This window comes from Mobula birostris, chromosome 28 (genome assembly GCF_030028105.1).
Source record: "Mobula birostris isolate sMobBir1 chromosome 28, sMobBir1.hap1, whole genome shotgun sequence".
NCBI lineage: Eukaryota > Metazoa > Chordata > Chondrichthyes > Myliobatiformes > Myliobatidae > Mobula > Mobula birostris.
Genome location: NC_092397.1, coordinates 40,199,932 through 40,224,539, shown reverse-complemented (window position 1 = coordinate 40,224,539; position 24,608 = coordinate 40,199,932). Strand labels below are relative to the sequence as shown.

The window sequence follows — 24,608 nt, the reverse complement described above, 5'->3', positions numbered from 1 at the left end:
AATTCTCCGTGTCGATCTCCCCATGTCGATCTCCCCATGTGGATCACCCCATGTTGATCACCCCGTGTCGATCTCCCCGTGTCAATCTCCCCATGTCGATATCCCCATGTCTATCTCCCCGTGTCGATCTCCCCGTGTCGATCTCACCATGTCTATCTCCCCGTGTCTATCTCCCCGTGTCTATCACCCTGTGTCGACCTCCCCATGTTAATCTCCCTGTGTCTGTCTCCCCGTGTCTATCACCCCGTGTCGGTCTCTCCGTGTCGGTCTCCCCATGTCGATCACCCCATGTCGATCACCCCATGTCAATCTCCCCGTGTAGATCTCCCCGTGTCGATCTCCCCATGTCGATCTCCCCGTCTCTATCTCCCCATGTCAATCTCCCCATGTCGATATCCCCATGTCAATCTCCCAATGTCGATCTCCCCATGTCTATCTCCCCATGTCTATCTCCCCATGTCTATCACCCCATTTCAATCTCCCCATGTCGATCTCTCCATGTCGATCTCCCTATGTCCATCTCCACCTGTCGATCTCCCCGTGTCGATCTCCCCATGTCTATCTCCCCATGTCGATCACCCTATGTCGATTTCCCCATGTCTATCTCCCCATGTCGATCTCCCCATGTCAATCTCCCCCTGTCAATCTCCCCGTGTCGATCTCCCCATGTGGATCACCCCATGTGGATCACCCTGTGTCGATCTCCCCTTGTCAATCTCCTCATGTCAATATCCCCATGTCTATCTACCCGTGTCGATCTCCCCGTGTCGATCTCACCATGTCTATCTCCCCGTGTCTATCTCCCCGTGTCTATCACCCCGTGTCTATCACCCCGTGTCGGTCTCTCCGTGTCGGTCTCCCCATATCGATCTCCCCATGTCGATCACCCCATGTCAATCACCCTATGTCAATCTCCCCGTGTAGATCTCCCCGTGTCGATCTCCCCGTCTCTATCTCCCCATGTCAATCTCCCCATGTCGATATCCCCATGTCGATCTCCCCATGTCGATCTCCCCATGTCAATCTCCCCCTGTCGATATCTTCATGTCAATCTCCCCATGTCAATCTCCCTATGTCGATCTCTCCCTGTCGATCTCCCCGTGTCGATCTCCCCCTGTCAATCTCCCCGTGTCGATCTCCCCTTGTCTATCTCCCCATGTCAATCACCCTATGTCGATATCCCCATGTCTATCTCCCCATGTCGATCTCCCCGTGTCAATCTCCCCCTGTCGATCTCCCCGTGTCGATATCTCCATGTCAATCTCCCTATGTCAATCTCTCCATGTCGATCTCCCCGTGTCGACCACCCCGTATTGATCTCCCCGTGTCTGTCTCCCCATGTCTATCACCCCATGTCGACCTCCCTGTGTCGATCTTTCCCTGTCAATCACCCCATGTCGATCTCTCCATGTCGATCTCCCCATGTCTATCTCTCCATGTCGATCACCCCATGTCAATCTCCCCATGTTGATCTCTCCATGTTGATTTCCCCATGTCGATCTTTCCGTCAATCTCCCCGTGTCGATCTCCCCGTGTCGATCTCCCCTTGTCAATCTCCCCGTGTTGATCTCCCCATGTCTATCTCCCCATGTCGATCACCCTATGTCGATCTCCCCATGTCGATCTCCACGTGTCAATCTCCCCCGTCGATCTCTCCATGTCGATCTCCCTGTGTCGTTCTCCCCATGTCGATCTCCGTGTCTATCTCCGCGTGTCGATCTCCCCATGTCTATCTCCCCGTGTCGATCTCCCCGTTCTGCTCCTCTGAGCTGCAAGAGAGATCCATTTATCTATTCAGGAAACGGCCTAAAGAAATCAAGAGTGGTGAAGTGTATTTAAACGAGTATTTCATTGTGTATTGCCGACTGAACAAGGACGCAGTATCAGGAGTAATCTGCATTTCTAATCATTTTCTGGAGCCGGCCCGATGTGTGGTGATTGAAATTGTGGTTTCAATAGTAATACATCCCAACAGGGGTCGTTCTTTCCCAGTGCTGTCCCAGCAGACCTCATCGCATTAGTTTTGTTCTGTGCCTGTCTGATTCAGCTGACAGCTTGAATAATTTCAGTACCTCTTTGCTCACTCACACAGATGACACACATCCTCTGCCCAGGGTTTGAGATGTCTGCGGCTTGCTTTGACGGTGATCAGAGGCCAGGGGGGTGAGCAAGGAGTCACCTCGCCTCATCGGCATTCCTGTCACATGTCCTCAGCAAGGCTAACTTGGCTGCCTTTGTGTCTTGGCTGGAGACACAAGGTGATCCACTTTGGTGCAGACCTCAGGATTATTATTTTTTATTTATTACGCCCTTCCAGCCCTTCGATCCACACTGCCCAATTCAACCCCAGACAATTTACATGGGACAATTTACAATGACCAATTACCCTGCCAATTGGTACAGCTTTGGACTGTGGGAGGAAACCAGAACACCCGGAGAAAACCCACACAGTGACAGGGAGGAAGTACGGATGACATTGAAATTGAACTCTGAACTCCGACACATCAGGCTACAGGACTGTGCAAAAATCTTAGGCACATACAGTATATATAGCCAGGGTGCCTGAGGTTTTTTTTCCCAGTACTGTATTTGTCAACGTGGAGCAGAGAGCGAGTTTGTAAATCTGGCAGGAGCAAAGGATGTTGGAAATGGTGAGGGCGGATCGCTGTGGCAGGGGTGGCGGAGAAGAAATGCCAGGTATGGGGGGTGACAAGGGTACAGACACACCCAGCCCTGAGACTTCAGTCAAAGTCATTTGATTCCAAACAATTGGTTTATTGATCATTACAGAATATCTCAGTTTGTCTCAGAATGTCTCATGTCTCCAAATCTGATTTGGACTATGGTATTAATGGTTTGTAGCCAAATTTGCTGATGATATAAAAATAGGTGGAGGGGCAGGTAATGTTAAGGAAACAGAGAGACTTAGATAGTTTAGGGGAATGGGCAAAGAAGTGGCAAATGAAATACAATGTTGGAAAGTGTATGGTCATGCACTTTGGTGGAAGAAATAAATGGGCAGACTATTATTTAGATGGGGGGAGAATTCAAAACGCAGAGATGCAAAGGGACTTGGGAGTCCTTGTGCAGGATACCCTAAAGGTTAACCTCCAGGTTGAGTCAGTGGTGAAGAAGGCGAATGCAGTGTTGGCATTCATTTCTAGAGGTATAGAATATAAGAGCAGGAATGTGATGTTGAGGCTCTATAAGGCACTTGTGAGACCACACTTGGAGTATTGTGTGCAGTTTTGGGCTCCTTACTTGAGAAAGGATATACTGACATTGGAGAGGGTTCAGAGAAGATTCACGAGAATGATTCCAGGAATGAAAGGGTTACTGCATGAGGAACGTCTGCAGCTGTTGGGCTGTATTCCTTGGAGTTCAGGAGAATGAGGGGGGATCTCATAGAAACATTCCAAATATTAAAAGGCCTTGAACAGATTGGATATGGCAAAGTTATTTCTCATAGTAGGGGAGTCTAGGACAAGAGGGCACAAATTCCAGATTGAAAGATGTCCATTTAGAACAGAAATGCGGAGAAATTACTTTAGTCAGAGGGTGGTAAATCTGAGGAATTCGTTGTCACAAGCGGCTGTGAAGGCCAAGTCATTGGGTGTATTTAAGGCAGAGATAGATAGGTTCTTGATTAGCCAGGGCATCAAAGGGTATGAGGAGAAGGCAGGGGAGTGGGGAGGACTGGAAGAATTAGATCAGCTCATGATTGAATGACGAAGCAGACTCAATGGGCCGAATGGCCTACTTCTGCTCCTATATCTCATGGTCTTATGGTCTCTCAGGTGCTTCCTGCTCCCTCCCCTCTCCCTTCCCCTTTTCCCAACCATGGTTCCCCTCTCCCTGCCCCCTTCCCACTCTCAGTCCACAATAGAGACCCATATCAGAATCAGGTTTATCATCACTCACACATGTCATGAAATTTGTTTTTTTTTGTGACAGCGGTACAGTGCAATGCAGAAAATTACTACAGTACTGTGCAAAAGTCTCAGGCACCCTAGCTTTATAAATGTGCCTATGGCTTTTGTACAGTGCTGTATTTACAGAATAATGGGGAGTCGTCGATAAATATGCTGTATACTTGAGGAACTCAGCATTTTTATCAATGCAGCATAAAAAACATCTGACCCAGAGGGATTACAGCTCGATATGGCAACTGCTGTCCCCAAGAAACTGCAAAACGTTGTGGCCAGTCCATCGGCCAGACCAGTCCCCTCTGATTACAGTCCGGCATACAGAGCAGACACAGGCCATTCGGCCCATCTGGTCAATGCTCACCAGGATACCCTGAAGATCTCTTCAGTTCTGGAGAGAATACAGCGCAGAAACAGGCCCCTCTCTCCTCCCCCCTTTTCATCAACCTGATCAGACAGTGCTCCCCGTCCTCCTGACATAAGCATATCAACCACCATTGAGAGTCTCTGATTAATCCCAGCCTCAGTACAGATATTTTGACTTCTCCCCCGTCCGACTAGGCAGAGGAAAACCCCAGAGTACAGAACAAAGAACATTATCGCAAACAACAGACTCTTCAGCCCACAAGGTTGTGCTGTCATTTTAACCCACTCTAAGATCAATCTAACCCTTCCCTCCTACGTAACCCTCCATTTCTCTATCATCCATGTGTTTGCCTGAGAGTCTCTTCAATGTCCCTAATGTACCTGTCTCTACACCACCCCTGGCAGGACGATCCACACACCCACCACTTACCAACAATCACCTTAAATGTCCCTGATGTATCTTTCTCTACACCACCCCTGGCAGGACGTTCCACACACCCACCACTCTCTGTGTAACCTCTCTGAACTTAACTCAAACCACCCCATCTGGCACCAACACTCATAACACTCATTCCACAGTCAAAGTCACTTCAATGTGTGTGTGTGTGTGTTTGTGTGTGTGTGTGTGTCTGTGTGTGTGTCTGTGTCTGTGTCAAATGGTCAACGTTTCGGGCCAAGACCCTTCTTCTCGTCCAACAGAAGAGGCCTTGGCCCAAAATGTCAACTGGTTGTTCATTCCTGCAGATGCTGCCTGAGTTCCTCCAGCATTTTGAGTGTGCTGCTCTGGATTTCCAGCGTCTGCAGAACCTTTTGTGTTTATGCAGCACTTTATGCATGCCTACTGTGAATATTTAAAATAAAAATTGAAAAATCACATACCTTTGATTTTATTGATTAACTGACGGGTGTAATGAGATACAGTACAACAAAGAAAATCTTTCACGTTTCATAAACGTTTTCCAGCGGTGTCCAATTCCAGCTGCATGGCAACAAAGGCTATGTGTGCGGGAGCATTTCAGCTACTACGCGGCCACACACCTGCACAGCTCAGAGGGAACAGTGGTGGGGGCAGAATTATATGGGCCAGGACTTGCACAAAGGGGTGATAGATGGTTTGTGTGAACCAAATAGGGTAAAGGGCCTGTTTCTGTACTGTGTACTACCCATAACTGGAGAGATTTTCATGGTGTCTTGGTTGACCAGATGGGCTGAAGGCGTTTCAATGCTGTATTCTCTCCACGACTATAATGCACTTTCCTCTGCTCCTTTTGTATATACAGACACTGTTTAATAATTTAGGAGATCTCTGCTTCTCTAATACATTTTACTGCAACAGGGGTCTACGGGTTATGTGACAGCTTCAATGTGCAGAAAGGTCCCAAAGGACCCCTCATTATGGTGTCATTTAACACTAAGGCATTTGTGTTAGAGCTGGGGGCAAAAGAGGCTAGTGTGGAGGAGCAGAGGTTAATGGGCCAGTCCCCAGCAGGACGCTGCCCCAACCACGAGTGGAACAAATGAGACTAGTGCCCTGGACAGGTTGAAGATCAAAGTTCAAACTTCAAAGTACAGTACTGTGTAAAAGCCTTAGGCACATACATAGAGCTAGGGAGCCTAAGACTTCTGCACAGTACTGTAGTAATTTTATGTATTGCATTGTACTGCTGCCACACAAAAAAACAAATTTATTGACATATGTGAGTGATGATAAACCTAATACTGATATGGGTCTCTGTTGTGGACTGAGAGTGGGAAGGGGGCAGGGAGAGGGGAATCATGGTTGGGAAAAGGGGAAGGAGAGGGGAGGGAGCGGGAAGCACCAGAGAGACATTCTGTAATGATCAATAAACCAATTGTTTGGAATCAAATGACCTTGCCTGGTGTCTCAGGGCTGGGTGTGTCTGTACCCACCCCTGTCACTCCTTCTCTGCCACCTGTCCCTCACCCCTCCCACGGTGCCCCACCCTCACCATTCCCAACATCCTTTGCTCCCACCGTATCTCCTCGTTACCTTTGACACCCTGACTGAAAACAAGTGCTGCTATTCAACCACACATGAAGGCTCAAGGAGCTGCCTTATTCACTGTATACATTTACACAGATTCAGAACCTGCTGTGGTGTGTTGGTGTGAGATGCAACAAAAAAAAATTCAATGATTACACAGAATAAAGAATTATACCGGATAAAAATTAGTTCAAGGTTAAAGTATGGATGTGGGATCACGTGTGTAAGTATATAAATAACATCACACGCAACGTCAGCAAGGGAAAGATGAGGGAACACACACCAGTCTTCATAGAGGGATCAGAAGTGGGGAGAGAGAGCAATTTCAGGTTCCTGGGTGTCAGCATCTCTGAGGATCTAACCTGGGCCCAACACATCAAAGCAGGCACAACAGTGACTATATTTCACTCGGAGTTTGAGGAGATTTGGTTCATCACCAAAGACACTCGCAAATTTGTACAGATGTACTGTGTGGAGCATTCTGACTGGCTGCATCACCGTCTGGTATGAGGGGGTGGGCGGGCACAGCATAGGATCAAAAGAAGGTTCAGTGAACTCAGCCAGCCCCATCACAGCTTCTTCCTCTCTGCCGTTGGATTTCTGAATGGACATTGAACCCCTGGACACTACCTCACTCCTTTTTTACACTGCTTATTTAATTATATATATACTTCTTACTGTAATTTACAGTTTTTATTAGTATGTGTTGCTATATTTTGCCACCGATTAACAACAAATTTCATGACATACGCCGGTGACATTAATTCTGACTCCAGTGTGTATCTGAACCGACATGTGTTTACAATGTAAACAACATTATTAAAAAGTGGTTTAGTGTATTTACAATACAGACCAGAGCAGAAATGGGGGTGGGGGGGGGGGTAATTGGAGGAGGGGACTGTGGGAGGGGGGAGATAACTAGAATGGTTGATCGGATTAACTGCCTGGGAGAAGGAACTTTTAAGATGGTGTGAAGTTTTGGTTATAATAGCCCCATTGTGTTTTTCAGAAGGGAGCTTTTGGAAACAGCAGTTTGTAGGGTGTATAGTGCCCATTATGATTTTTCCTGCCCACTTCTTTGACCTGGACATACACACGTCCTGCCGTAATGGTAGACTGCAGCGATGACCTTCTCTGCTGACCCAACAGTTCACTACAGCTTTCTAGCTCTGCAGGAAAACTGCAGCAGATTTAGAAAATTTGGAGCTATGGATTTGAGAAATGTCATGAGCAGCCTAACCACTCTTTCCCCCCCGTCTCTCTGTTTCAGACGAATATCCCGTTCCTGCAGAACGTTCTGAGCAACGACCAGTTTCTCTACGGCACCGTGGATACTCAGTTCATCGATGAAAACCCCGACCTGATACTGCTGAGGCCCGTTCAGAACCGGGCCCAGAAGCTGCTGCACTACCTGGGTGAGTGTGAGTGCTTCGCCACTCTGCGTCAGCCGTGGGCCAGCCTGGGGAGGAAGGAAGCCGTTCACAGCAGGATCAGGCCGGCTCCCGGGCTCTGTGCTTCCTTCCGGGCTGGGAGGCTCGATGTCATATGGCACACTGTCATCATTGCACAATGTCCCAATGCCCCTCACACAGCCTCGTCTTCCTTCTGAGGGGACACGGATGTGAAAGCAAAGCTTTATTGCTGGGGCTTTATCAGACCACACTTGGATAATTGTGAGCAGTGTGGGGCCCAATATCTAAGAAAGGGTGTGCTGGCATAGGAGAGGGTCTTTTGAGGAATGAAAGGAATTGAAAAACTTGTATGACAGAATGCCCTGGGCTGGTGCTTGCTGGAGTTTAGAAGAATGAGGAGGGATCTCACTGAAACCTTTTGAATGCTGAAAGACGTAGATAGAATGGATGTGCAGAGGATGTTTCCTATAGTGGGGGAGTCTAGGACCAGAGGACACAGATAGAGTGGATGTGGAGAGGATGTTTCCTATAGTGGGGGAGTCTAGGACCAGAGGACACAGATAGAGTGGATGTGGAGAGGATGTTTCCTATAGTGGGGGAGTCTAGGACCAGAGGACACAGACAGAGTGGATGTGGAGAGGATGTTTCTGTTAGTGGGAGAGTCTAGGACCAGAGGGCACAGATAGAGTGGATGTGGAGAGGATGTTTCCTCTTGTAGAGGGGTTCTAGGACCAGAGGATACAGATAAACTGGATGTGGAGGCCAAGTCAGTGGGTATATTTAAAGCAGAAGTTGATAGGTTCTTGATTAGTCAGGGTGAAGACAGGAGAATGGGGTTGAGAGGGATAATAAGTCAGCCATGTTGGAATGGCAGAGCAAAGTCGATGGGCCAAATAGTCTGATTCTGCTCCTAAGTCTCCTGGGTGATCGATTTCCCTCTCAGCCCCATCTCCTGCCTTTTCCCCACAGCCCTTCACACCCTGATGAACCAAGAATCGAGGTCTAGGTCCTCACCACATCCACGTCCTCACCACCGGTGATGACAGGGAGTAGTGCAATCTTACTCTTCCTAAAGTCCATCACCATCTCCTTTGTCTCACTGATGTTGAGCTGCAGTTGAACTATGGAGAAACGCTGTTTGCTCACGCTTGCTGTTGGCATCATCTTTTTTCAGTGGACATTGGGTGTTCGGTGGTCTTTTCTCGTTGGTTATTTTATTCTTTGATTTTCTTATGGGCATGATGTGGTTTTTATTCTCTGCACATTGGGTGTTAGACAGTCCATATATGGGGTTTGTTTTTGGGTGTCTTTGTTTCATGGCTGCCTTTAAGGAGATGAGTCTCAAGCTTGTATAATGGATAAAAAGTAGTCAATCTCCGGAAGTTTTCATCTTTCATTGTTTTACGACACTGAATCGCAGTGGATTTAACTCAGCTTTTTTTGACCCTGATCAACAGAAAAAGACTTGTTTGTGTCAAAGTAGAAACAGATCTCCACAAAGTGATCTAAGTTATTTACAAATATAAAACACAAAATAATTGATTGCACAAGTATTCACCCTCTTTAATATGACACACCTAATCTTCACTGGTGCAGCCAATTGGTTTTATAAGTCACATAATTAGTTAAATGAAGACCTCTTTTTGGAGACCTGTGTGCAGTCAAGGTGTTTCAATTGATTGTAGTAAAAGATACACCTTTATCTGGAAAGTCCAACTGCTGGTGAGTTAGTATCCTGGCAAAAATTACGTCATGAAGACAAAAGAACACTCTAGGCAAATCTGCAAAAAGATTATTGAAAAGCACAAGTCAAGAGATGGATTTAAAAAAGTTTCCAAGTCACTGAATATCCCTTGGAGTCCGGTTAAGTCAGCCATCAAGAAATGGAAAGAATATGGCACAGCTGTAAATCTGCCTAGAGCAGGCCATCCTCAAAAACTGAGCGGCCGTGCAAGAAGGGGACTAGTGAGGGAGGCCACCAAGAGACCCATGACAACTCTGGAGGAGTTACAAGCTTCAGTGGCTGAGATGGGAGAGACTGTGCATACAACTGTTGCCTGGGTGCTTCACCAGTCACAGTTTTAATGGAGAGTGGCCAAGAGAGAGTCACTGTGGAAAAAAGAAGTCACATGAAGTCTCAAACACGAGGAATTCTGCAGATGCTGGAAATTCAAGCAACACACATCAAAGTTGCTGGTGAACGCAGCAGGTCAGGCAGCATCTCTAGGAAGAGGTACAGTTGACTAACCTGACAAAAGGTCCCAGCCTGAAACGTCAACTGTACCTCTTCCTAGAGATGCTGCCTGACCTGCTGCGTTCACCAGCAACTTTGATGTGTGTTACATGAAATCTCCGCTAGAGTTTGCCAGAAGGCGTGTGGGCGACTCTGAAGTCAGCTGGAAGAAAGTTCTGTGGTCTGATAAAACCAAAATTGAACTTTTTGGCCATCAGAATAAATGCTATGTTTGCCGTAAGCCAAACACTGCATATCATCAAAAATGCACCATCCTTACTGTGAAACATAGTGGTGACTGCGTCATGCTGTGGGGATGCTTCACTGCAGCAGGTCCTGGAAGGCTTGTGAAGGCAGAGGGTAAAATGAATGCAGCAAAATACAGGGAAATCCTGGAGGAAAACCTGATGCAGTCTGCAAGAAGAATATGACTTGGGGGAAGATTTATTTTCCAGCAAGTCAATGATCCCAAGCATAAAGTCACAGCTACCCAGGAATAGCTTAAAAACAGCAAAGTTAATGTCCTGGAGTGGGCAAGTCAGAATCCAGACCTCAATCCAATTGAGAATTTGTGGCTGGACTCAAAAAGGGCAGTTCACTCATGATCCCCGTGTAATCTGACAGAGCTTCAACAGTTTTGTAAAGAAGAATGGGGGAAATTCCAGGGTCCAGCTGATCTATCCACACAGACTCAAGGCTGTAATTGCTGCCAAAGGTGCATTATCTAAATACTGATTTGAAGGGGGTGAATAATTATGCAATCAATTATTTTGTATTTTATATTTATAAGATAAATTTGTAACAGATTTGTAGATCTGTTTCCACTTTTTAACATGAAGGAGTCTTTTCCTGTTGATCAGGGTAAAAAAAAATAGCCAAATTAATGTGATTCAAAGTTGTAATAAAATAAAACATGAAAACTTCCAAGGGAGGGTGAATATTTTTACAGGCACTGTACCTTGGTAATAAACGTACTTTGAACTTTGATAGGCAGATATGGCTACCTTTAGCCAAAATGAGTTTAACAACTGTGAAACTGACGACTCACCCTAACTGATCCATAATGGTTTTGCCTGTGTACCCTCCCTCCCACGCAATTTCAACCCTCTTAACAACAGCTAAAGACTCACACCACCAGTTATTACCCCTCATCCACCAGGCTCCTGAACCAGTGAGGATAAACTCAACTCTGAACTGATTCCATCAGGAAGGAGGTACAGGAGCCTCAGGTCCCACACCACCAGGTTCAGGAACAGTTATTACCCCTCAACCATCAGGCTCCTGAACCAGTGAGGATAACCTCAACTCTGAACTGATTCCATCGGGAAGGAGGTACAGGAGCCTCAGGTCCCACACCACCAGGTTCAGGAACAGTTATTACCCCTCAACCATCAGGCTCCTGAACCAGTGAGGATAACCTCAACTCTGAACTGATTCCATCGGGAAGGAGGTACAGGAGCCTCAGGTCCCACACCACCAGGTTCAGGAACAGTTATTACCCCTCAACCATCAGGCTCCTGAACCAGTGAGGATAACCTCAACTCTGAACTGATTCCATCGGGAAGGAGGTACAGGAGCCTCAGGTCCCACACCACCAGGTTCAGGAACAGTTATTACCCCTCAACCATCAGGCTCCTGAACCAGTGAGGATAACCTCAACTCTGAACTGATTCCAATCGGAAGGAGGTACAGGAGCCTCAGGTCCCACACCACCAGGTTCAGGAACAGTTATTACCCCTCAACCATCAGGCTCCTGAACCAGAGTGGATAACTTCACTCAGCTTCACTTGTCCCATCATTGGAATGTTCCCACAACCTATGAACTCACTTTCAAGGACTCTTCATCTCAGTTCTCAATATTTATTGCTTATGTATTTATCTACTATTCTTTCTTTCTTTTTGTATTTGCACAATTTGTTGTCTTTTGCACACCGGTTGAACACCCAAGTTAGTGCAGTTGTTTATTGATTGTATTATGGATTTACTGAGTGCGCCTACAGGGAAGTGAGTCTGAGGGTCTCATGGTGACATGATGATCAGGTTGCTTTAAACTTTTCTGCCCAATGGGAGACAGGAAGAAGGAGGAACGTCCTGAGTGGGAGGGATCCTTGATTATGTTGGCTCCGCTCCCTCCCAAGCCAGTGGGAGGTGTAGGTGGAGTCCACTGTGAGAGAGGCTGGTTGTGTGATGTGTGTTCACAACTCTCGACAGAACAGTTGTCACACCAAGCCGTGGATCATCCAGATAAGATGCATCTGTGAAAATTGGTCAGAATCACCAGGGATTGCTAAATTTCCTCAGCACACTGAGCAAGTGTTGTCATGGCCTTTTGAATAACTCCCTGCTCTGTTTAACCATGGGAAGGTTCTTGCCTCTCCTACTCTTCCAAACCAGGGTTTCAGATCCCCAAGGCTTCCCTCTGTCTCCTCACATCTTTCCACCTATTTCAGTACTGTGCACATGTAAAAATAATTCTGTAAAGAGGAAATGCTTTCAAAAATAATGAAATGTAAAGTTTCTAAATGTCAAAAAAAATTATAGAGCAGTAAACAGTAAAATAAAGTAAAATCAATATGAAGACATTTTGGTTCGTTATCAAGCACCAAGCCAATTAAATCCTTGCCGTTCCTCAGTTGTTATGCACTCACCACCCCAACCTATCCAGTCCCAAATCCACTCTTGCCCATCCTGTAGAACATTAACAAACTTCTATAGATGTGTGGTGGAGAGTTACTGACTGGCTGCATCACAGCCTGCGATGGAAACGCCAATGCTCTTGAACAGAAAATCCCACAAAAGGTAGTGGATACGGCCCAGTGCATCACGGGTAAAGCCCTCCCCACCATTGAGCACGTCTACATGGAGCGTTGTCACAGGAAAGCAGCATCCACCATCAGGGACCCTCACCACCCAGGACATACTCTCATCTTGCTGGTGCCATCGGGAGCCTCAGGTCCCACACCACCAGGTTCGGGAACAGTTATTACCCCTCAACCATCAGACTCTTTAATCTCTATTGGGTCTCTGTTGTGGACTGAGAGTGGGAAGTGGGCAGGGAGAGGGGAATCATGGTTGGGAAAAGAAGAAGGGAGAGGGGAGGAAGCAGGAAGCACCAGAGAGACATTTTATAATGACCAATAAGCCAATTGTTTGGAATCAAATGACCTTGCCGGGTGTCTCAGGGCTGGGTGTCTCTGTACCCACCCCTGACACTCCTTTTCTGCCACCTGTCCCTCACCCCTCCCACGGTGCCCCACCCTCACCATTCCCAACTTCCTTTGCTCCCGCCAGATTTACAAACTCGCTCTCCGCTCCACGTTGACCCTAGTGACACACACGTATGTGTGTAAGGTTTTTACACAGTGCTATGTGTACCTTGATAATAAATTTTCTTTGAACTTGAAATTTGTTGCCCATACAAAGAACCATCGCACCTCCCACCGCTCATCTCTGTCAGAAGCCCAGCTCCTTCCAGCCCCAAAACCTCATTTTTTCTGTCATGTCCCACCACCCCCTCCCCAGCTCAGCACCAGGCTCTACCTTGTTATGTAACTCTACTGTGAAACGGGGAGCGTTAGTGACTGGGAAAGGTCAGGGCATGATGAACAGCAAGACCCCTGAGCCTGTGAGTGGAAAACCAGGGACAGTGGGATCTATTGAACAAGGTAGACCCTAAACTGGAAAATATTTAGAAAGAACAGTAAGTGGGTGAGAGGTGGAGATGGAGAGAATGTGTGAGAGAGATTGGGGAAGAGAGACAAACAGAGAGAGAGAGAAAATACAAGCCAGAAAAAGATAGAGACAGGATGAGTAAGAGAGAGACAAGGAGAAAGAGAGTGAGAGGGAGTCGAGAGAGTGTGAGAGAGAGAGAGTGAGGGAGAGAGAACAAGAGAAAGAAAGGGTAAGTGAGAGCAACAGAAGGAAAAAGGGAAGATAGAGTGAGAGAAGAAGAAAGAATGAGAAAGGGAGGGAGAGAGAGAATGAGAGGGACATTGAGAGAGAGAGAGTGATGGGTAGTCAGAAAGAGAGAGAGATAGAGTGAACAAAGGAGAGACAGACAAACAGAGAGAAAGAGAAAGCAAGAGAAGGGTGAGAGAGATGAACAGACAGAGAGAGAGAATGAGAGGGAGAAAAAACACTCACAACACTCTGGAGGAACTCAGCAGGTCGGGCAGCATCCGTGGAAACAATGCGTCAACGTTTCGGACCGGAACCCTTCATCAGGACCCAAGGTCAGGAGAAAAAGATATGTATAGAGGCAGAGACAGAGTGAACGAGAGAGAGAGCGAGACTAAGGAAGAGCGAAGAGCAGAGTGAAGATGAGACAGTGAGTGTGACAATGACAGTCAGAGAAAGCGAGGAAGAGAGTGACTGACAGACAGGGAACATGACAGATAGCGAGCTACAGACAAGAACAAAGCCAGAGAGAGAGAGAGAACAAGATAGAGCCAGAGAGAGTGATGCAGAAGGAATCAGAGACAGGAAGGGAGATGATGGATTGTCGGCAGAAAACTTCCCCAACATTTCTCTGAACAGCGGCACAAGGGACCAACTAGTGAAAGTTCCAATTCTTTTTCCCCGCTCTGTTAATCAAATTTCTGTAATTTCCTCCCCCAGCACACTGTCTTCAGCAGCACATTCCCATCATTGAAGTTGCTGCTGTATTCATCTAAGGTTGACAATTGTCACTATAAATGAATCATTAATATGGCCCAGTCACTCCTCTCATTGAACCACCAGCTCTGTAGTAGTGATGATCTTTTCTGCAACAGCAGATCACAACTCCTCTATCTCCAGTAATGAATCATGAGAACAGCTTACAATTACTCTAGACCGATCCACCAGTTCTTGCTTTCTCAGTTCCTGGTGACTTAAGATCTATCAGGCACACCCTTAATTCAATCTCCCTTTTAATATTATTATTGTTTTATAAATGACCTGGATGAAGAGGCGGAAGGATGGGTGTGTAAGTTTGCGGATGACACAAAGATTGAAGGAGTTGTGGATGGAGGTTGTCGAAGGTTACAAGAGGATATAGACAGGATGCAGAATTGGGCAGAAAAGTGGCAGATGGAGTTCAATCCGGATAAGTGTGAGGTGATGCATTTTGGAAGGACAAACCAGATGGCTGAATACAGGGTTAATGTTTGGTTACTTAAGAGTGTGGAGAACAGAGGGACCTTGGGGTTCAAATCTGTACATCCCTCAAGGTTGCTGCACTGGCTGATAAGATAGTTAAGAAGGCCTATGGGATGCTAGGCTTCATTAATAGGGGGATTGAATTCAGGAGTAGAGAGGTCATGTTGCAACTCTACAAATCTCTGCTGAGACCACACTTAGAGTATTGTGTTCAGTTTGGTCACCTCATTATAGGAAGGATGTGGAAGCTATGGAGAGGGTGCAGAGGAGATTTACCAGGATGTTTCCTGGATTGGAAAACAAGTCTTATGAGGAAAGGTTAGCAGAGCTGGGACTTTTCTGTTTGGAGCGTAGAAGGATGAGAGGGAACTTGATGGAGGTCTACAAGATTATGAGAGTCATAGATAGGGTGGATAGCCAGTACCTGTTTCTCAGGGCACGAATAGCAAACACCAGAGGGCATATGTACAGAGTTAAGGGAGGGAAGTTTAGGGGAGGCATCAGGGATAAGTTTTTTACACAGAGGGTTGTGGGTGCCTGGAATGACTTGCCAGGGATGGTGGTGGAGGCTAAAACGTTAGGGGTATTTAAGAGCCTCTTGGACAGGCACATGGATTAACCAATTTCCCCCTGGATCAATAAAGTATGACTACGACTACGACTATGAAAGAAAAATAGAGGGTTATGGGGTAGTGTGGGTTTAGTACCTGTTTTTAAAGGAATATATGGGTCAGTACAACATCGAGAGCCGAAGGGCCTGTATTCTAGTCTCAGCGCTGAATTTGTCAATGTGGAGCAGAGAGCAAGTTTGTAAATCTGGCGAGAGTGAACATAACAGAAGAAATAGGAGCAGGAGTTGGCCATCCGGGCCCATTGAGCCTGCCCCGCCATGGCTGATCTGTAAACTCAGCTCCATCGACCTGATTATCCCCATAAACCTTAATTCCCTTACTGTATAAAAACCTATCTAACTGTATCTTAAATATATTTAGTGAAGAAACCTCAACTGCTTCCCTGAGCAGATCCACAGATTCACCACTCTCTAGGAAAAACAGTTTCTCCTCATCTCTGTCCTAAATCTTCTCCCCTGAATCTTGAGACAGTGTCTCCTAGTTCTAGCTGCACCTACCAATGGAAACAACTTTCTGACTTCTATCTTATCTATCCTTTTCAAAATTTTCTAAAAGATCCCTTCTCATTCTTCTGAACTCCAGAGAGTACAGTCCCAGGCGACTCAATCTCTCCTAATAGGTTAACCCCTTCATCCCTGGAATCAACCTGGTGAACCTCCTCCGCACTGCCTCCAAAGCCAGTATATCCTTCCTCAAGTATGGAGACCAGAACTGCACCATTGTCATCTTCTGGGCAGTGTCTTTACAAGATGGGTGACCCCAGCCATTATCAATACCCTTCAGAGATCATCTGCCTGGCGTCAGTGGTCACATAACCAGGACTTGTGATCTGCACTGGCTGCTCATACGACCATCCACCACCTGCTCCCATGGCCTCATGTCACCCTGATCGGGGGCTAAGCAGGTGCTACACCTTGCCCGAGGGTGACCTGCAGGCCAGCGGAGGGAAGGAGCACCTAACACCTCTTTTAGTAGAGATGTACCTCCACCCCGCCACCCTGAATGTTTCTCTGAAAAGAGTGAAGAAACTGACTAGGTGTTTTTTCTTCAGTACTTTCCTCGCTGTTGCTCCACCTCAAAAACTCTTGAGTATTTGCACAGCCCGGGATAGTCATAGAGCACCACAGCACAGAGGCTCACTCTTCAGCCCATCTAGTCCATGTCATTCAGCATAGTCCTGTTGATCCATCCTTGACCATGGCCCTCCATAACCCCACCCCCCGCCCATCCATGTACTTATCCAAACTTCTCTCAAAAGTTGCAGTCAACAGCTTCTAGCCCACAGTTATTGAACAGCATCCACACGTTGCTCTGGGGAGCTGTCCAATAGTTAGTTCAATAATACTTAATAAATCGGCTATTGAAGCGTCCCCTAGTATGATAAAATGGATTCAGGAGCTCAGCTTCTGCCTCATTACACTCTTGCACTTTATTATCTGTCTGCACTGTACTTTCTCTGTGGCTGTAACACTTTATTCTGCCTTGTGTGTTTGTTTTACCTTGTGTGAAATGTGAGAAATGTTGCAATGGACTGAAAGTGTTTGATGACATGTGAAATGTTGCAATGGACTGAAAGTTTGGATAATGTGTGAAATGTTACAATGGACTGAAAGCGTTTGATAATGTGGGAAATGTTGAAATGGAGTGAACGTTTGGATAACATGTGAAATGTTGCAATTGACTGCAGTTTGGATAATGTGTGAAATGTTACAATGGACTGAAAGCGTTTGATAATGTGGGAAATGTTGAAATGGAGTGAACGTTTGGATAACATGTGAAATGTTGCAATTGACTGCAGTTTGGATAATGTGTGAAATGTTACAATGGACTGAAAATGTTTGATAAGGTGGGAAATGTTAGCCAACCTGATGCACGGACATCGATTTCTCTACCATCTGTTAATACAGTAGCTTGCCCTCCCTCGTTTCTCTTTTTCCATTCCTCATTCTGGTTTCCTGCTCACCTTTTCTCCTCTCCTCCTTCCCTTTCTCCCATGGTCCACTTTCCTCTCCTATCAGATTCCTTCCTCTCCAGCCCTTTACCTTTCCCACCCATCATCTCCCCCTGGTGTCCCTCCTCCTGCCCTGTCTCCCACGGTCCACTCTCCTCTCCTATCAGATTCCTTCCTCTCCAGCCCTTTACCTCTCCCACCTGTCCCCTCCCACCAATGGGAAACAGTAATGCACTCAGTTTTCAATGAGGGAGCGTGCCTTATGAGGAGAGATTGGACAAGTTGTGGCCTTACTCCACATTGGAGCAAGGGAGGATGAAAGGCAAATTGATGGAGGTGTACCAGATGATAAATCTTTTCTACAGAAGTGGTTTGCCATTGCCTTCTGGGCAGTGTCTTTACAAGATGGGTGAGCCCAGCCATTATCAATACTCCTCAGAGTCTGCCTGGCATCAGTGGTCACATAACCAGGACTTGTGATCTGCACTGGCTGCTCATACGACCATCCACCTCAATATAAAGGGGTATAAAGTTATCCCCCCCTCATAAAAGTCATCTCTGCCCTAGGGAAAAAAATCTCTGTCTCTCCACTCTAGCTATCCCTCTTATCATCTGGTACACCTCCATCAAGTTTTCCTTCTCCTAGTAGAGCTGCCAACCACAGCTGATGAGCCCCATCTGCCTGAGCGACTGGTTTTAAGGCGCCAGTAACTCACCTTTGCCCCTTCTCCTGTCAGTAGAAACGGGTCCACCAGGCTCAGAAGCTGAGTGAAGGTGAGGACCAAGAGCCAGGCTGGGTGTGTCAGAGGCTGGTTGAGACGCACGCCATTGGGAGCAATTAGTAGGTAGTGGGAGCTTGTCCCCATTATCACAACACTCCTGGCTAAAACAACCTTCAGGAACCTTAAGTCAGAATGTATTGCCAGGTAAGTGCAGGTGTAGGTCATGAACAGTGTGGGCTTTAGCCAGTCTCCTTTTTTAATGATTCATTTCATAGCTTGACGCTTTGTAAATTCCTTAATGTGATAGTGGTTCCGTGTCATTAATTACATTGAGAAAGCAAAAGCTATTAGATGCAGAGGAGCAGAATTAGTTGGATCAAGCCAAAGTCAGCAACGTGGGCTGGAGGCAGGAGCTCCACAGCGCTGTCCCTGGCAGAAGGCTGTAATTACACCATCTAATGTTGATAACTTGTATCTGAAGTTCCCTTTATAATTGTGTCACAGCAATTTAATTGCAGTGTTACACTTGTGTAACAGTAGTTCCTGTACATCTATCTCATCCAGTCAAGTTTACTGTCAAGCATGTTCAGATACACAGAACTGTGTAAAAGTCTTAGACACATATATCTCACCAGGGTGTCGAAGTCTTTTACACAGCACTGTACTTGTCAACGTGGAGCAGAGGGCGAGTTTGTAAATCTGGCAGGAGTAAAGAATGTTGGGAATGGTGAGGGTGGAGCGCTGCGGGAGGGGTGGGGGACGGGGGCAGAGAAGGAGTGCCGGGGAGGGAGTGGTGCAGTTGAAGACACACCCAGCTCTGAGACAACCGGCAAGGTCATTTGATTCCAAACAATTGGTTTATTGATCAATACAGAATGTCTCTCTGGTGCTTCCCGCTCCCTCCCCTCTCCCTTCCCCTTTTCCCAACCATGATTCCCCTCTCCCTGCCCCCTTCCCACTCTCAGTCCACAATAGAGACCCATGTCAGAATCGGGTTTATCATCACTCACACACGTCATGAAATTTGTTTTCTTTGCGCAGCAACTGTATAATGCAAAACAGAAAATCACTGCAGTCCTGTGTAAAGGTCTCAGGCACCCCAGATATAGAGTATATATGTTTAAGACTTTTGCACAGTACGGTAGGTACAATGAAAATCTGTCCTGAGGCAGTCACATAGGGCAGAGACAGCACACTGACGTACACAGACAATGAGGTGAGAGAGAACATAATATTGTCCCAAAACTAGATGCACAAACAAAGAGACACAATTAAGGAACTAGAAGTGCTAAGAAGTATTGTTCAACGTTCAACGTTCAAAGTAAATTTACTATTAAAGTACGTGTATATCACTGTATACTACCCTGAGATTCATTTCCTGGAGGCATTCACAGAAGAGCAAAGAAAGAAATGGTATCAATGAAAAGCTACACACAAACACTGACGAAAGATCAATGTGCAAAATAAAAAAAAGCAAATAAAATAACGATATGTAAAGTAACACTGAGAACAGGAGTTCTGAGTCCTTGAGAGTGAGTGTGGAGGTGAGTGATGTTTTCACGGTGGTTCAGGGTCCTGATGGTGGTAGGGTGGCTGAGGGTGTACTGGTCAGTTCAGGAAGTTGACCGTGGTACCGCGGGACATGCAGTTAACACAACGCTTTCGGGCCTCAGTGCTTAGTTCCGACGCTGCCTGTTGGTTCTTCCCGTGACCGTGTGGGTTTCCTCTGGGTGCTCCGGTTTCCTCCCATAGTCCAAAGGCGTACTGATTGGCAGGTTGATTGGCGATTGTAAATTGTGCCGCGATTGGGCTACGGTTAAATCGGTGGGGGGGGGGGGTTGCTGCTCGGAGTGCCAGCGGGGTAATGGGCAGTAAGTGACGTGTTGCTGGGCAGTGCTGATCGTTGGGCCGGACGGGTCTGCTGCCCGGAGTGCCAGCGGGGTAATGGGCAGTAAGTGACGTGTTGCTGGGCAGTGCGGATCGTTGGGCCGGACGGGTCTGCTGCCCGGAGTGCCAGCGGGGTAATGGGCAGTAAGTGACGTGTTGCTGGGCAGTGCTGAACGTTGGGCCGGACGGGTCTGCTGCCCGGAGTGCCAGCGGGGTAATGGGCAGTAAGTGACGTGTTGCTGGGCAGTGCTGAACGTTGGGCCGGACGGGTCTGCTGCCCGGAGTGCCAGCGGGGTAATGGGCAGTAAGTGACGTGTTGCTGGGCAGTGCGGAACGTTGGGCCGGACGGGTCTGCTGCCCGGAGTGCCAGCGGGGTAATGGGCAGTAAGTGACGTGTTGCTGGGCAGTGCTGATCGTTGGGCCGGACGGGTCTGCTGCCCGGAGTGCCAGCGGGGTAATGGGCAGTAAGTGACGTGTTGCTGGGCAGTGCTGAACGTTGGGCCGGACGGGTCTGCTGCCCGGAGTGCCAGCGGGGTAATGGGCAGTAAGTGACGTGTTGCTGGGCAGTGCGGAACGTTGGGCCGGACGGGTCTGCTGCCCGGAGTGCCAGCGGGGTGATGGGCAGTAAGTGACGTGTTGCTGGGCAGTGCGGAACGTTGGGCCGGACGGGTCTGCTGCCCGGAGTGCCAGCGGGGTAATGGGCAGTAAGTGACGTGTTGCTGGGCAGTGCTGATCGTTGGGCCGGACGGGTCTGCTGCCCGGAGTGCCAGCGGGGTAATGGGCAGTAAGTGACGTGTTGCTGGGCAGTGCTGAACGTTGGGCCGGACGGGTCTGCTGCCCGGAGTGCCAGCGGGGTAATGGGCAGTAAGTGACGTGTTGCTGGGCAGTGCGGAACGTTGGGCCGGACGGGTCTGCTGCCCGGAGTGCCAGCGGGGTGATGGGCAGTAAGTGACGTGTTGCTGGGCAGTGCGGAACGTTGGGCCGGACGGGTCTGCTGCCCGGAGTGCCAGCGGGGTGATGGGCAGTAAGTGACGTGTTGCTGGGCAGTGTGGAACGTTGGGCCGGACGGGTCTGCTGCCCGGAGTGCCAGCGGGGTGATGGGCAGTAAGTGACGTGTTGCTGGGCAGTGTGGAATGTTGGGCCGGACGGGTCTGCTGCCCGGAGTGCCAGCGGGGTAATGGGCAGTAAGTGACGTGTTGCTGGGCAGTGCTGATCGTTGGGCCGGACGGGTCTGCTGCCCGGAGTGCCAGCGGGGTAATGGGCAGTAAGTGACGTGTTGCTGGGCAGTGCTGATCGTTGGGCCGGACGGGTCTGCTGCCCGGAGTGCCAGCGGGGTAATGGGCAGTAAGTGACGTGTTGCTGGGCAGTGCTGATCGTTGGGCCGGACGGGTCTGCTGCCCGGAGTGCCAGCGGGGTAATGGGCAGTAAGTGACGTGTTGCTGGGCAGTGCGGAACGTTGGGCCGGACGGGTCTGCTGCCCGGAGTGCCAGCGGGGTAATGGGCAGTAAGTGACGTGTTGCTGGGCAGTGCTGATCGTTGGGCCGGACGGGTCTGCTGTGCACTGTATCTCTAAGTAAACCACTGAACCGACGTGAAAGGGGAAAGTAGCCGTTCCTGAGCCCGGCAGTGTGAGACCTCATGCCCGACGTGAGCAGTGGGAGGAGGTTAGTCCTGGGTGCTGCTGTCCCCTGACGATATCACGCCTGCACTTCATGCAGTTACGGCTTTGATGAGCTTGGCACCAACGTTCGGATCGTGCTGGGGAACGTCCCCGACACTGCCACGTAGGCAGGCAGTCTGCTCAGCCAGTGGAGGTGGCACTGTCCTGCAGGGCTTGTGACACAGGAGAACGGAGAAGCCCCTGGACGCCTGGGTCTGTGGGTCCACTGGAAACAGCCTGTCCCGGTGCTGAAGGACTGTCCCAGTATTGGAGGATTGTCCCAGTGTTGGAGGACCGTCCCGGTGCTGGAGGACTGTCCCGGTATTGGAGGACTGTCCCGGTGTTGGAGGACCGTCCCGGTGCTGGAGGACTGTCCCGGTATTGGAGGACTGTCCCGGTGTTGGAGGACTGTCCAGGTGTTGGAGGACCGTCCCGGTGCTGGAGGACTGTCCCGGTATTGGAGGACTGTCCCGGTGTTGGAGGACCGTCCCGGTGCTGGAGGACTGTCCCGGTATTGGAGGACTGTCCCGGTGTTGGAGGACTGTCCAGGTGTTGGAGGACCGTCCCGGTGCTGGAGGACTGTCCCGGTATTGGAGGACTGTCCCGGTGTTGGAGGACTGTCCCGGTGTTGGAGGACCGTCCCGGTGCTGGAGGACTGTCCCGGTATTGGAGGACTGTCCCGGTGTTGGAGGACCGTCCCGGTGCTGGAGGACCGTCCTGGTGTTGGAGGACCGTCCCGGTGCTGGAGGACTGTCCCAGTGTTGGAGGACTGTCCCGGTGTTGGAGGACCGTCCCAGTGCTGGAGGACTGTCCCAGTATTGGAGGACTGTCCCAGTGTTGGAGGACTGCCTGTGTGTGTGAATGGGTGAGAGGGCAGAAAGGGGCTTCTTTCGCTGTTGCTGTATCCTACAAAGGTAGTGGATTCAGCCCAGTCTGTCACAGATAAAGCCCTCCCCACCATTGAGCACATCTACACGGAGTGATGTAGCAGGAAACCAGCATCTATCATCAGGGACCCCCACCACCCAGGACATGCTCTCTCCTCTCTGTTGCATCAGGAAGAAGGTGCAGGAGCCTCAGGACCCACACCACCAGGCTCAGGAACAGTTATTACCCCTCAACCATCAGGCTCCTGAACCAGTGAGGATAACCTCAACTCTGAACTGATTCCATCGGGAAGGAGGTACAGGAGCCTCAGGTCCCACACCACCAGGTTCAGGAACAGTTATTACCCCTCAACCATCAGGCTCCTGAACCAGTGAGGATAACCTCAACTCTGAACTGATTCCATTGGGAAGGAGGTACAGGAGCCTCAGGTCCCACACCACCAGGTTCAGGAACAGTTATTACCCTCAACCATCAGGCTCCTGAACCAGTGAGGATAACTTCACTCACTCCATCACTGAACTGTTCCCACAACCTATGGACTCACTTTCAAGGACTCATGTTCTCGATATTTATTGTTTGTTTATTTATTTGTTTGTTATTATTTCTCTCTCTTTGTATTTGCACAGTTTTGTAATCTTTTACACTCTGGTTGAACACTCAGATTGGTGTGGTCTTTCATTGATTCTATTATGGTTATTATTCTGCAGATTTGTTGAGTACGCCGGCAAGGAAATGAATCTCAGGGTTGTACATGAGGACAAGCTCATGTTGAACTTTGAACTTTGTTGCTGGTTGTGCAGTTTTGCCGAACGTTGCGGGTGAGCGTTGCTGACACAATATCTCTCGTGACCTGCCGTGTGTTCCGCCGTGACCCTGTCATTGTCTTTATTCCAGGCCATGTGATGGTGAACGGGCCAGTGACTCCAATCCCAGTCAAGGCGAAACCCTCTGCTGTGGACGCCGTTGTCCCCCAGGTCCCTCTGGGTAAGTCCTTACCTGTGAATCCACTTCACAGACGATTACTCCTCCATCGCCCACTTGTTCCCTCTGTCTTGGCGTTCCCCTTGTTGGTCACTGATTACCTGGAACCTGAAAGCTCACGCTTGCTTGTCAATCACTCTTTATTTGCAGTACAGTGCAACAGTCTCGGGCACATATGTATAGCTGGGGTGCCCAAGACTTTTACTGAGTATCATATTTGTCAACGTGGAGCGGAGAGTGAGTTTGTAAATCTGGCAGGAGCAAAGGAGAGGGTGGAGCACCGTGGGAGGGGTGTGGGACAGGTGGCAGAGAAGGAGTGTCAGGGGTGGGTACAGACACACCCAGCCCTGAGACACCAGGCAAGGTCATTCAATTCCAAACAATTGGTTTATTGATCATCACAGAATGTCTCTCTGGTGCTTCCCGCTCCCTCCCCTCTCCCGTCCCCTTTTCCCAATCATGATTCCCCTCTCCCTGCCCCCTTCCCACTCTCAGTCCACAACAGAGACCCAGATCAGAATCAGGTTTATCATCACTCACATATGTCATGAAATTTGTTTTTTTCTGTGATAGCAGTACAGTGCAATGCATAAAATTACTACAGTACCGTGCACAAGTCTCAGGCACCCTGGCTATGTATATCTGCCTGAGATTTTTGAACAACTTCCTTCATTTGCCAGCAGTCCACACGGTACGTGCTCCTGCCTTAGCTTGTCCATGACCTAGTTTTAACAGTATTGAATCTTCACGCTTTTTAATGCCTGCAGTTCATTGTCTGTATCAACGTTGGGTTCTTTGCCTAAGCC

The 24,608-nt window shown here is 48.5% G+C and overlaps 1 protein-coding gene across 1 annotated transcript in view; it reads left to right on the top strand.

The window, feature by feature from the left end:
• The window catches only part of LOC140188982 (pyruvate carboxylase, mitochondrial-like), a 1,128,593-nt gene that overhangs the window by 801,427 nt on the left and 302,558 nt on the right, over nucleotides 1-24,608 (top strand). Inside the window, 2 exon segments of the mRNA XM_072245643.1 lie at nucleotides 7,568-7,712; nucleotides 23,716-23,805. Of these exon segments, the coding sequence (XP_072101744.1) occupies nucleotides 7,568-7,712; nucleotides 23,716-23,805 (235 nt within the window).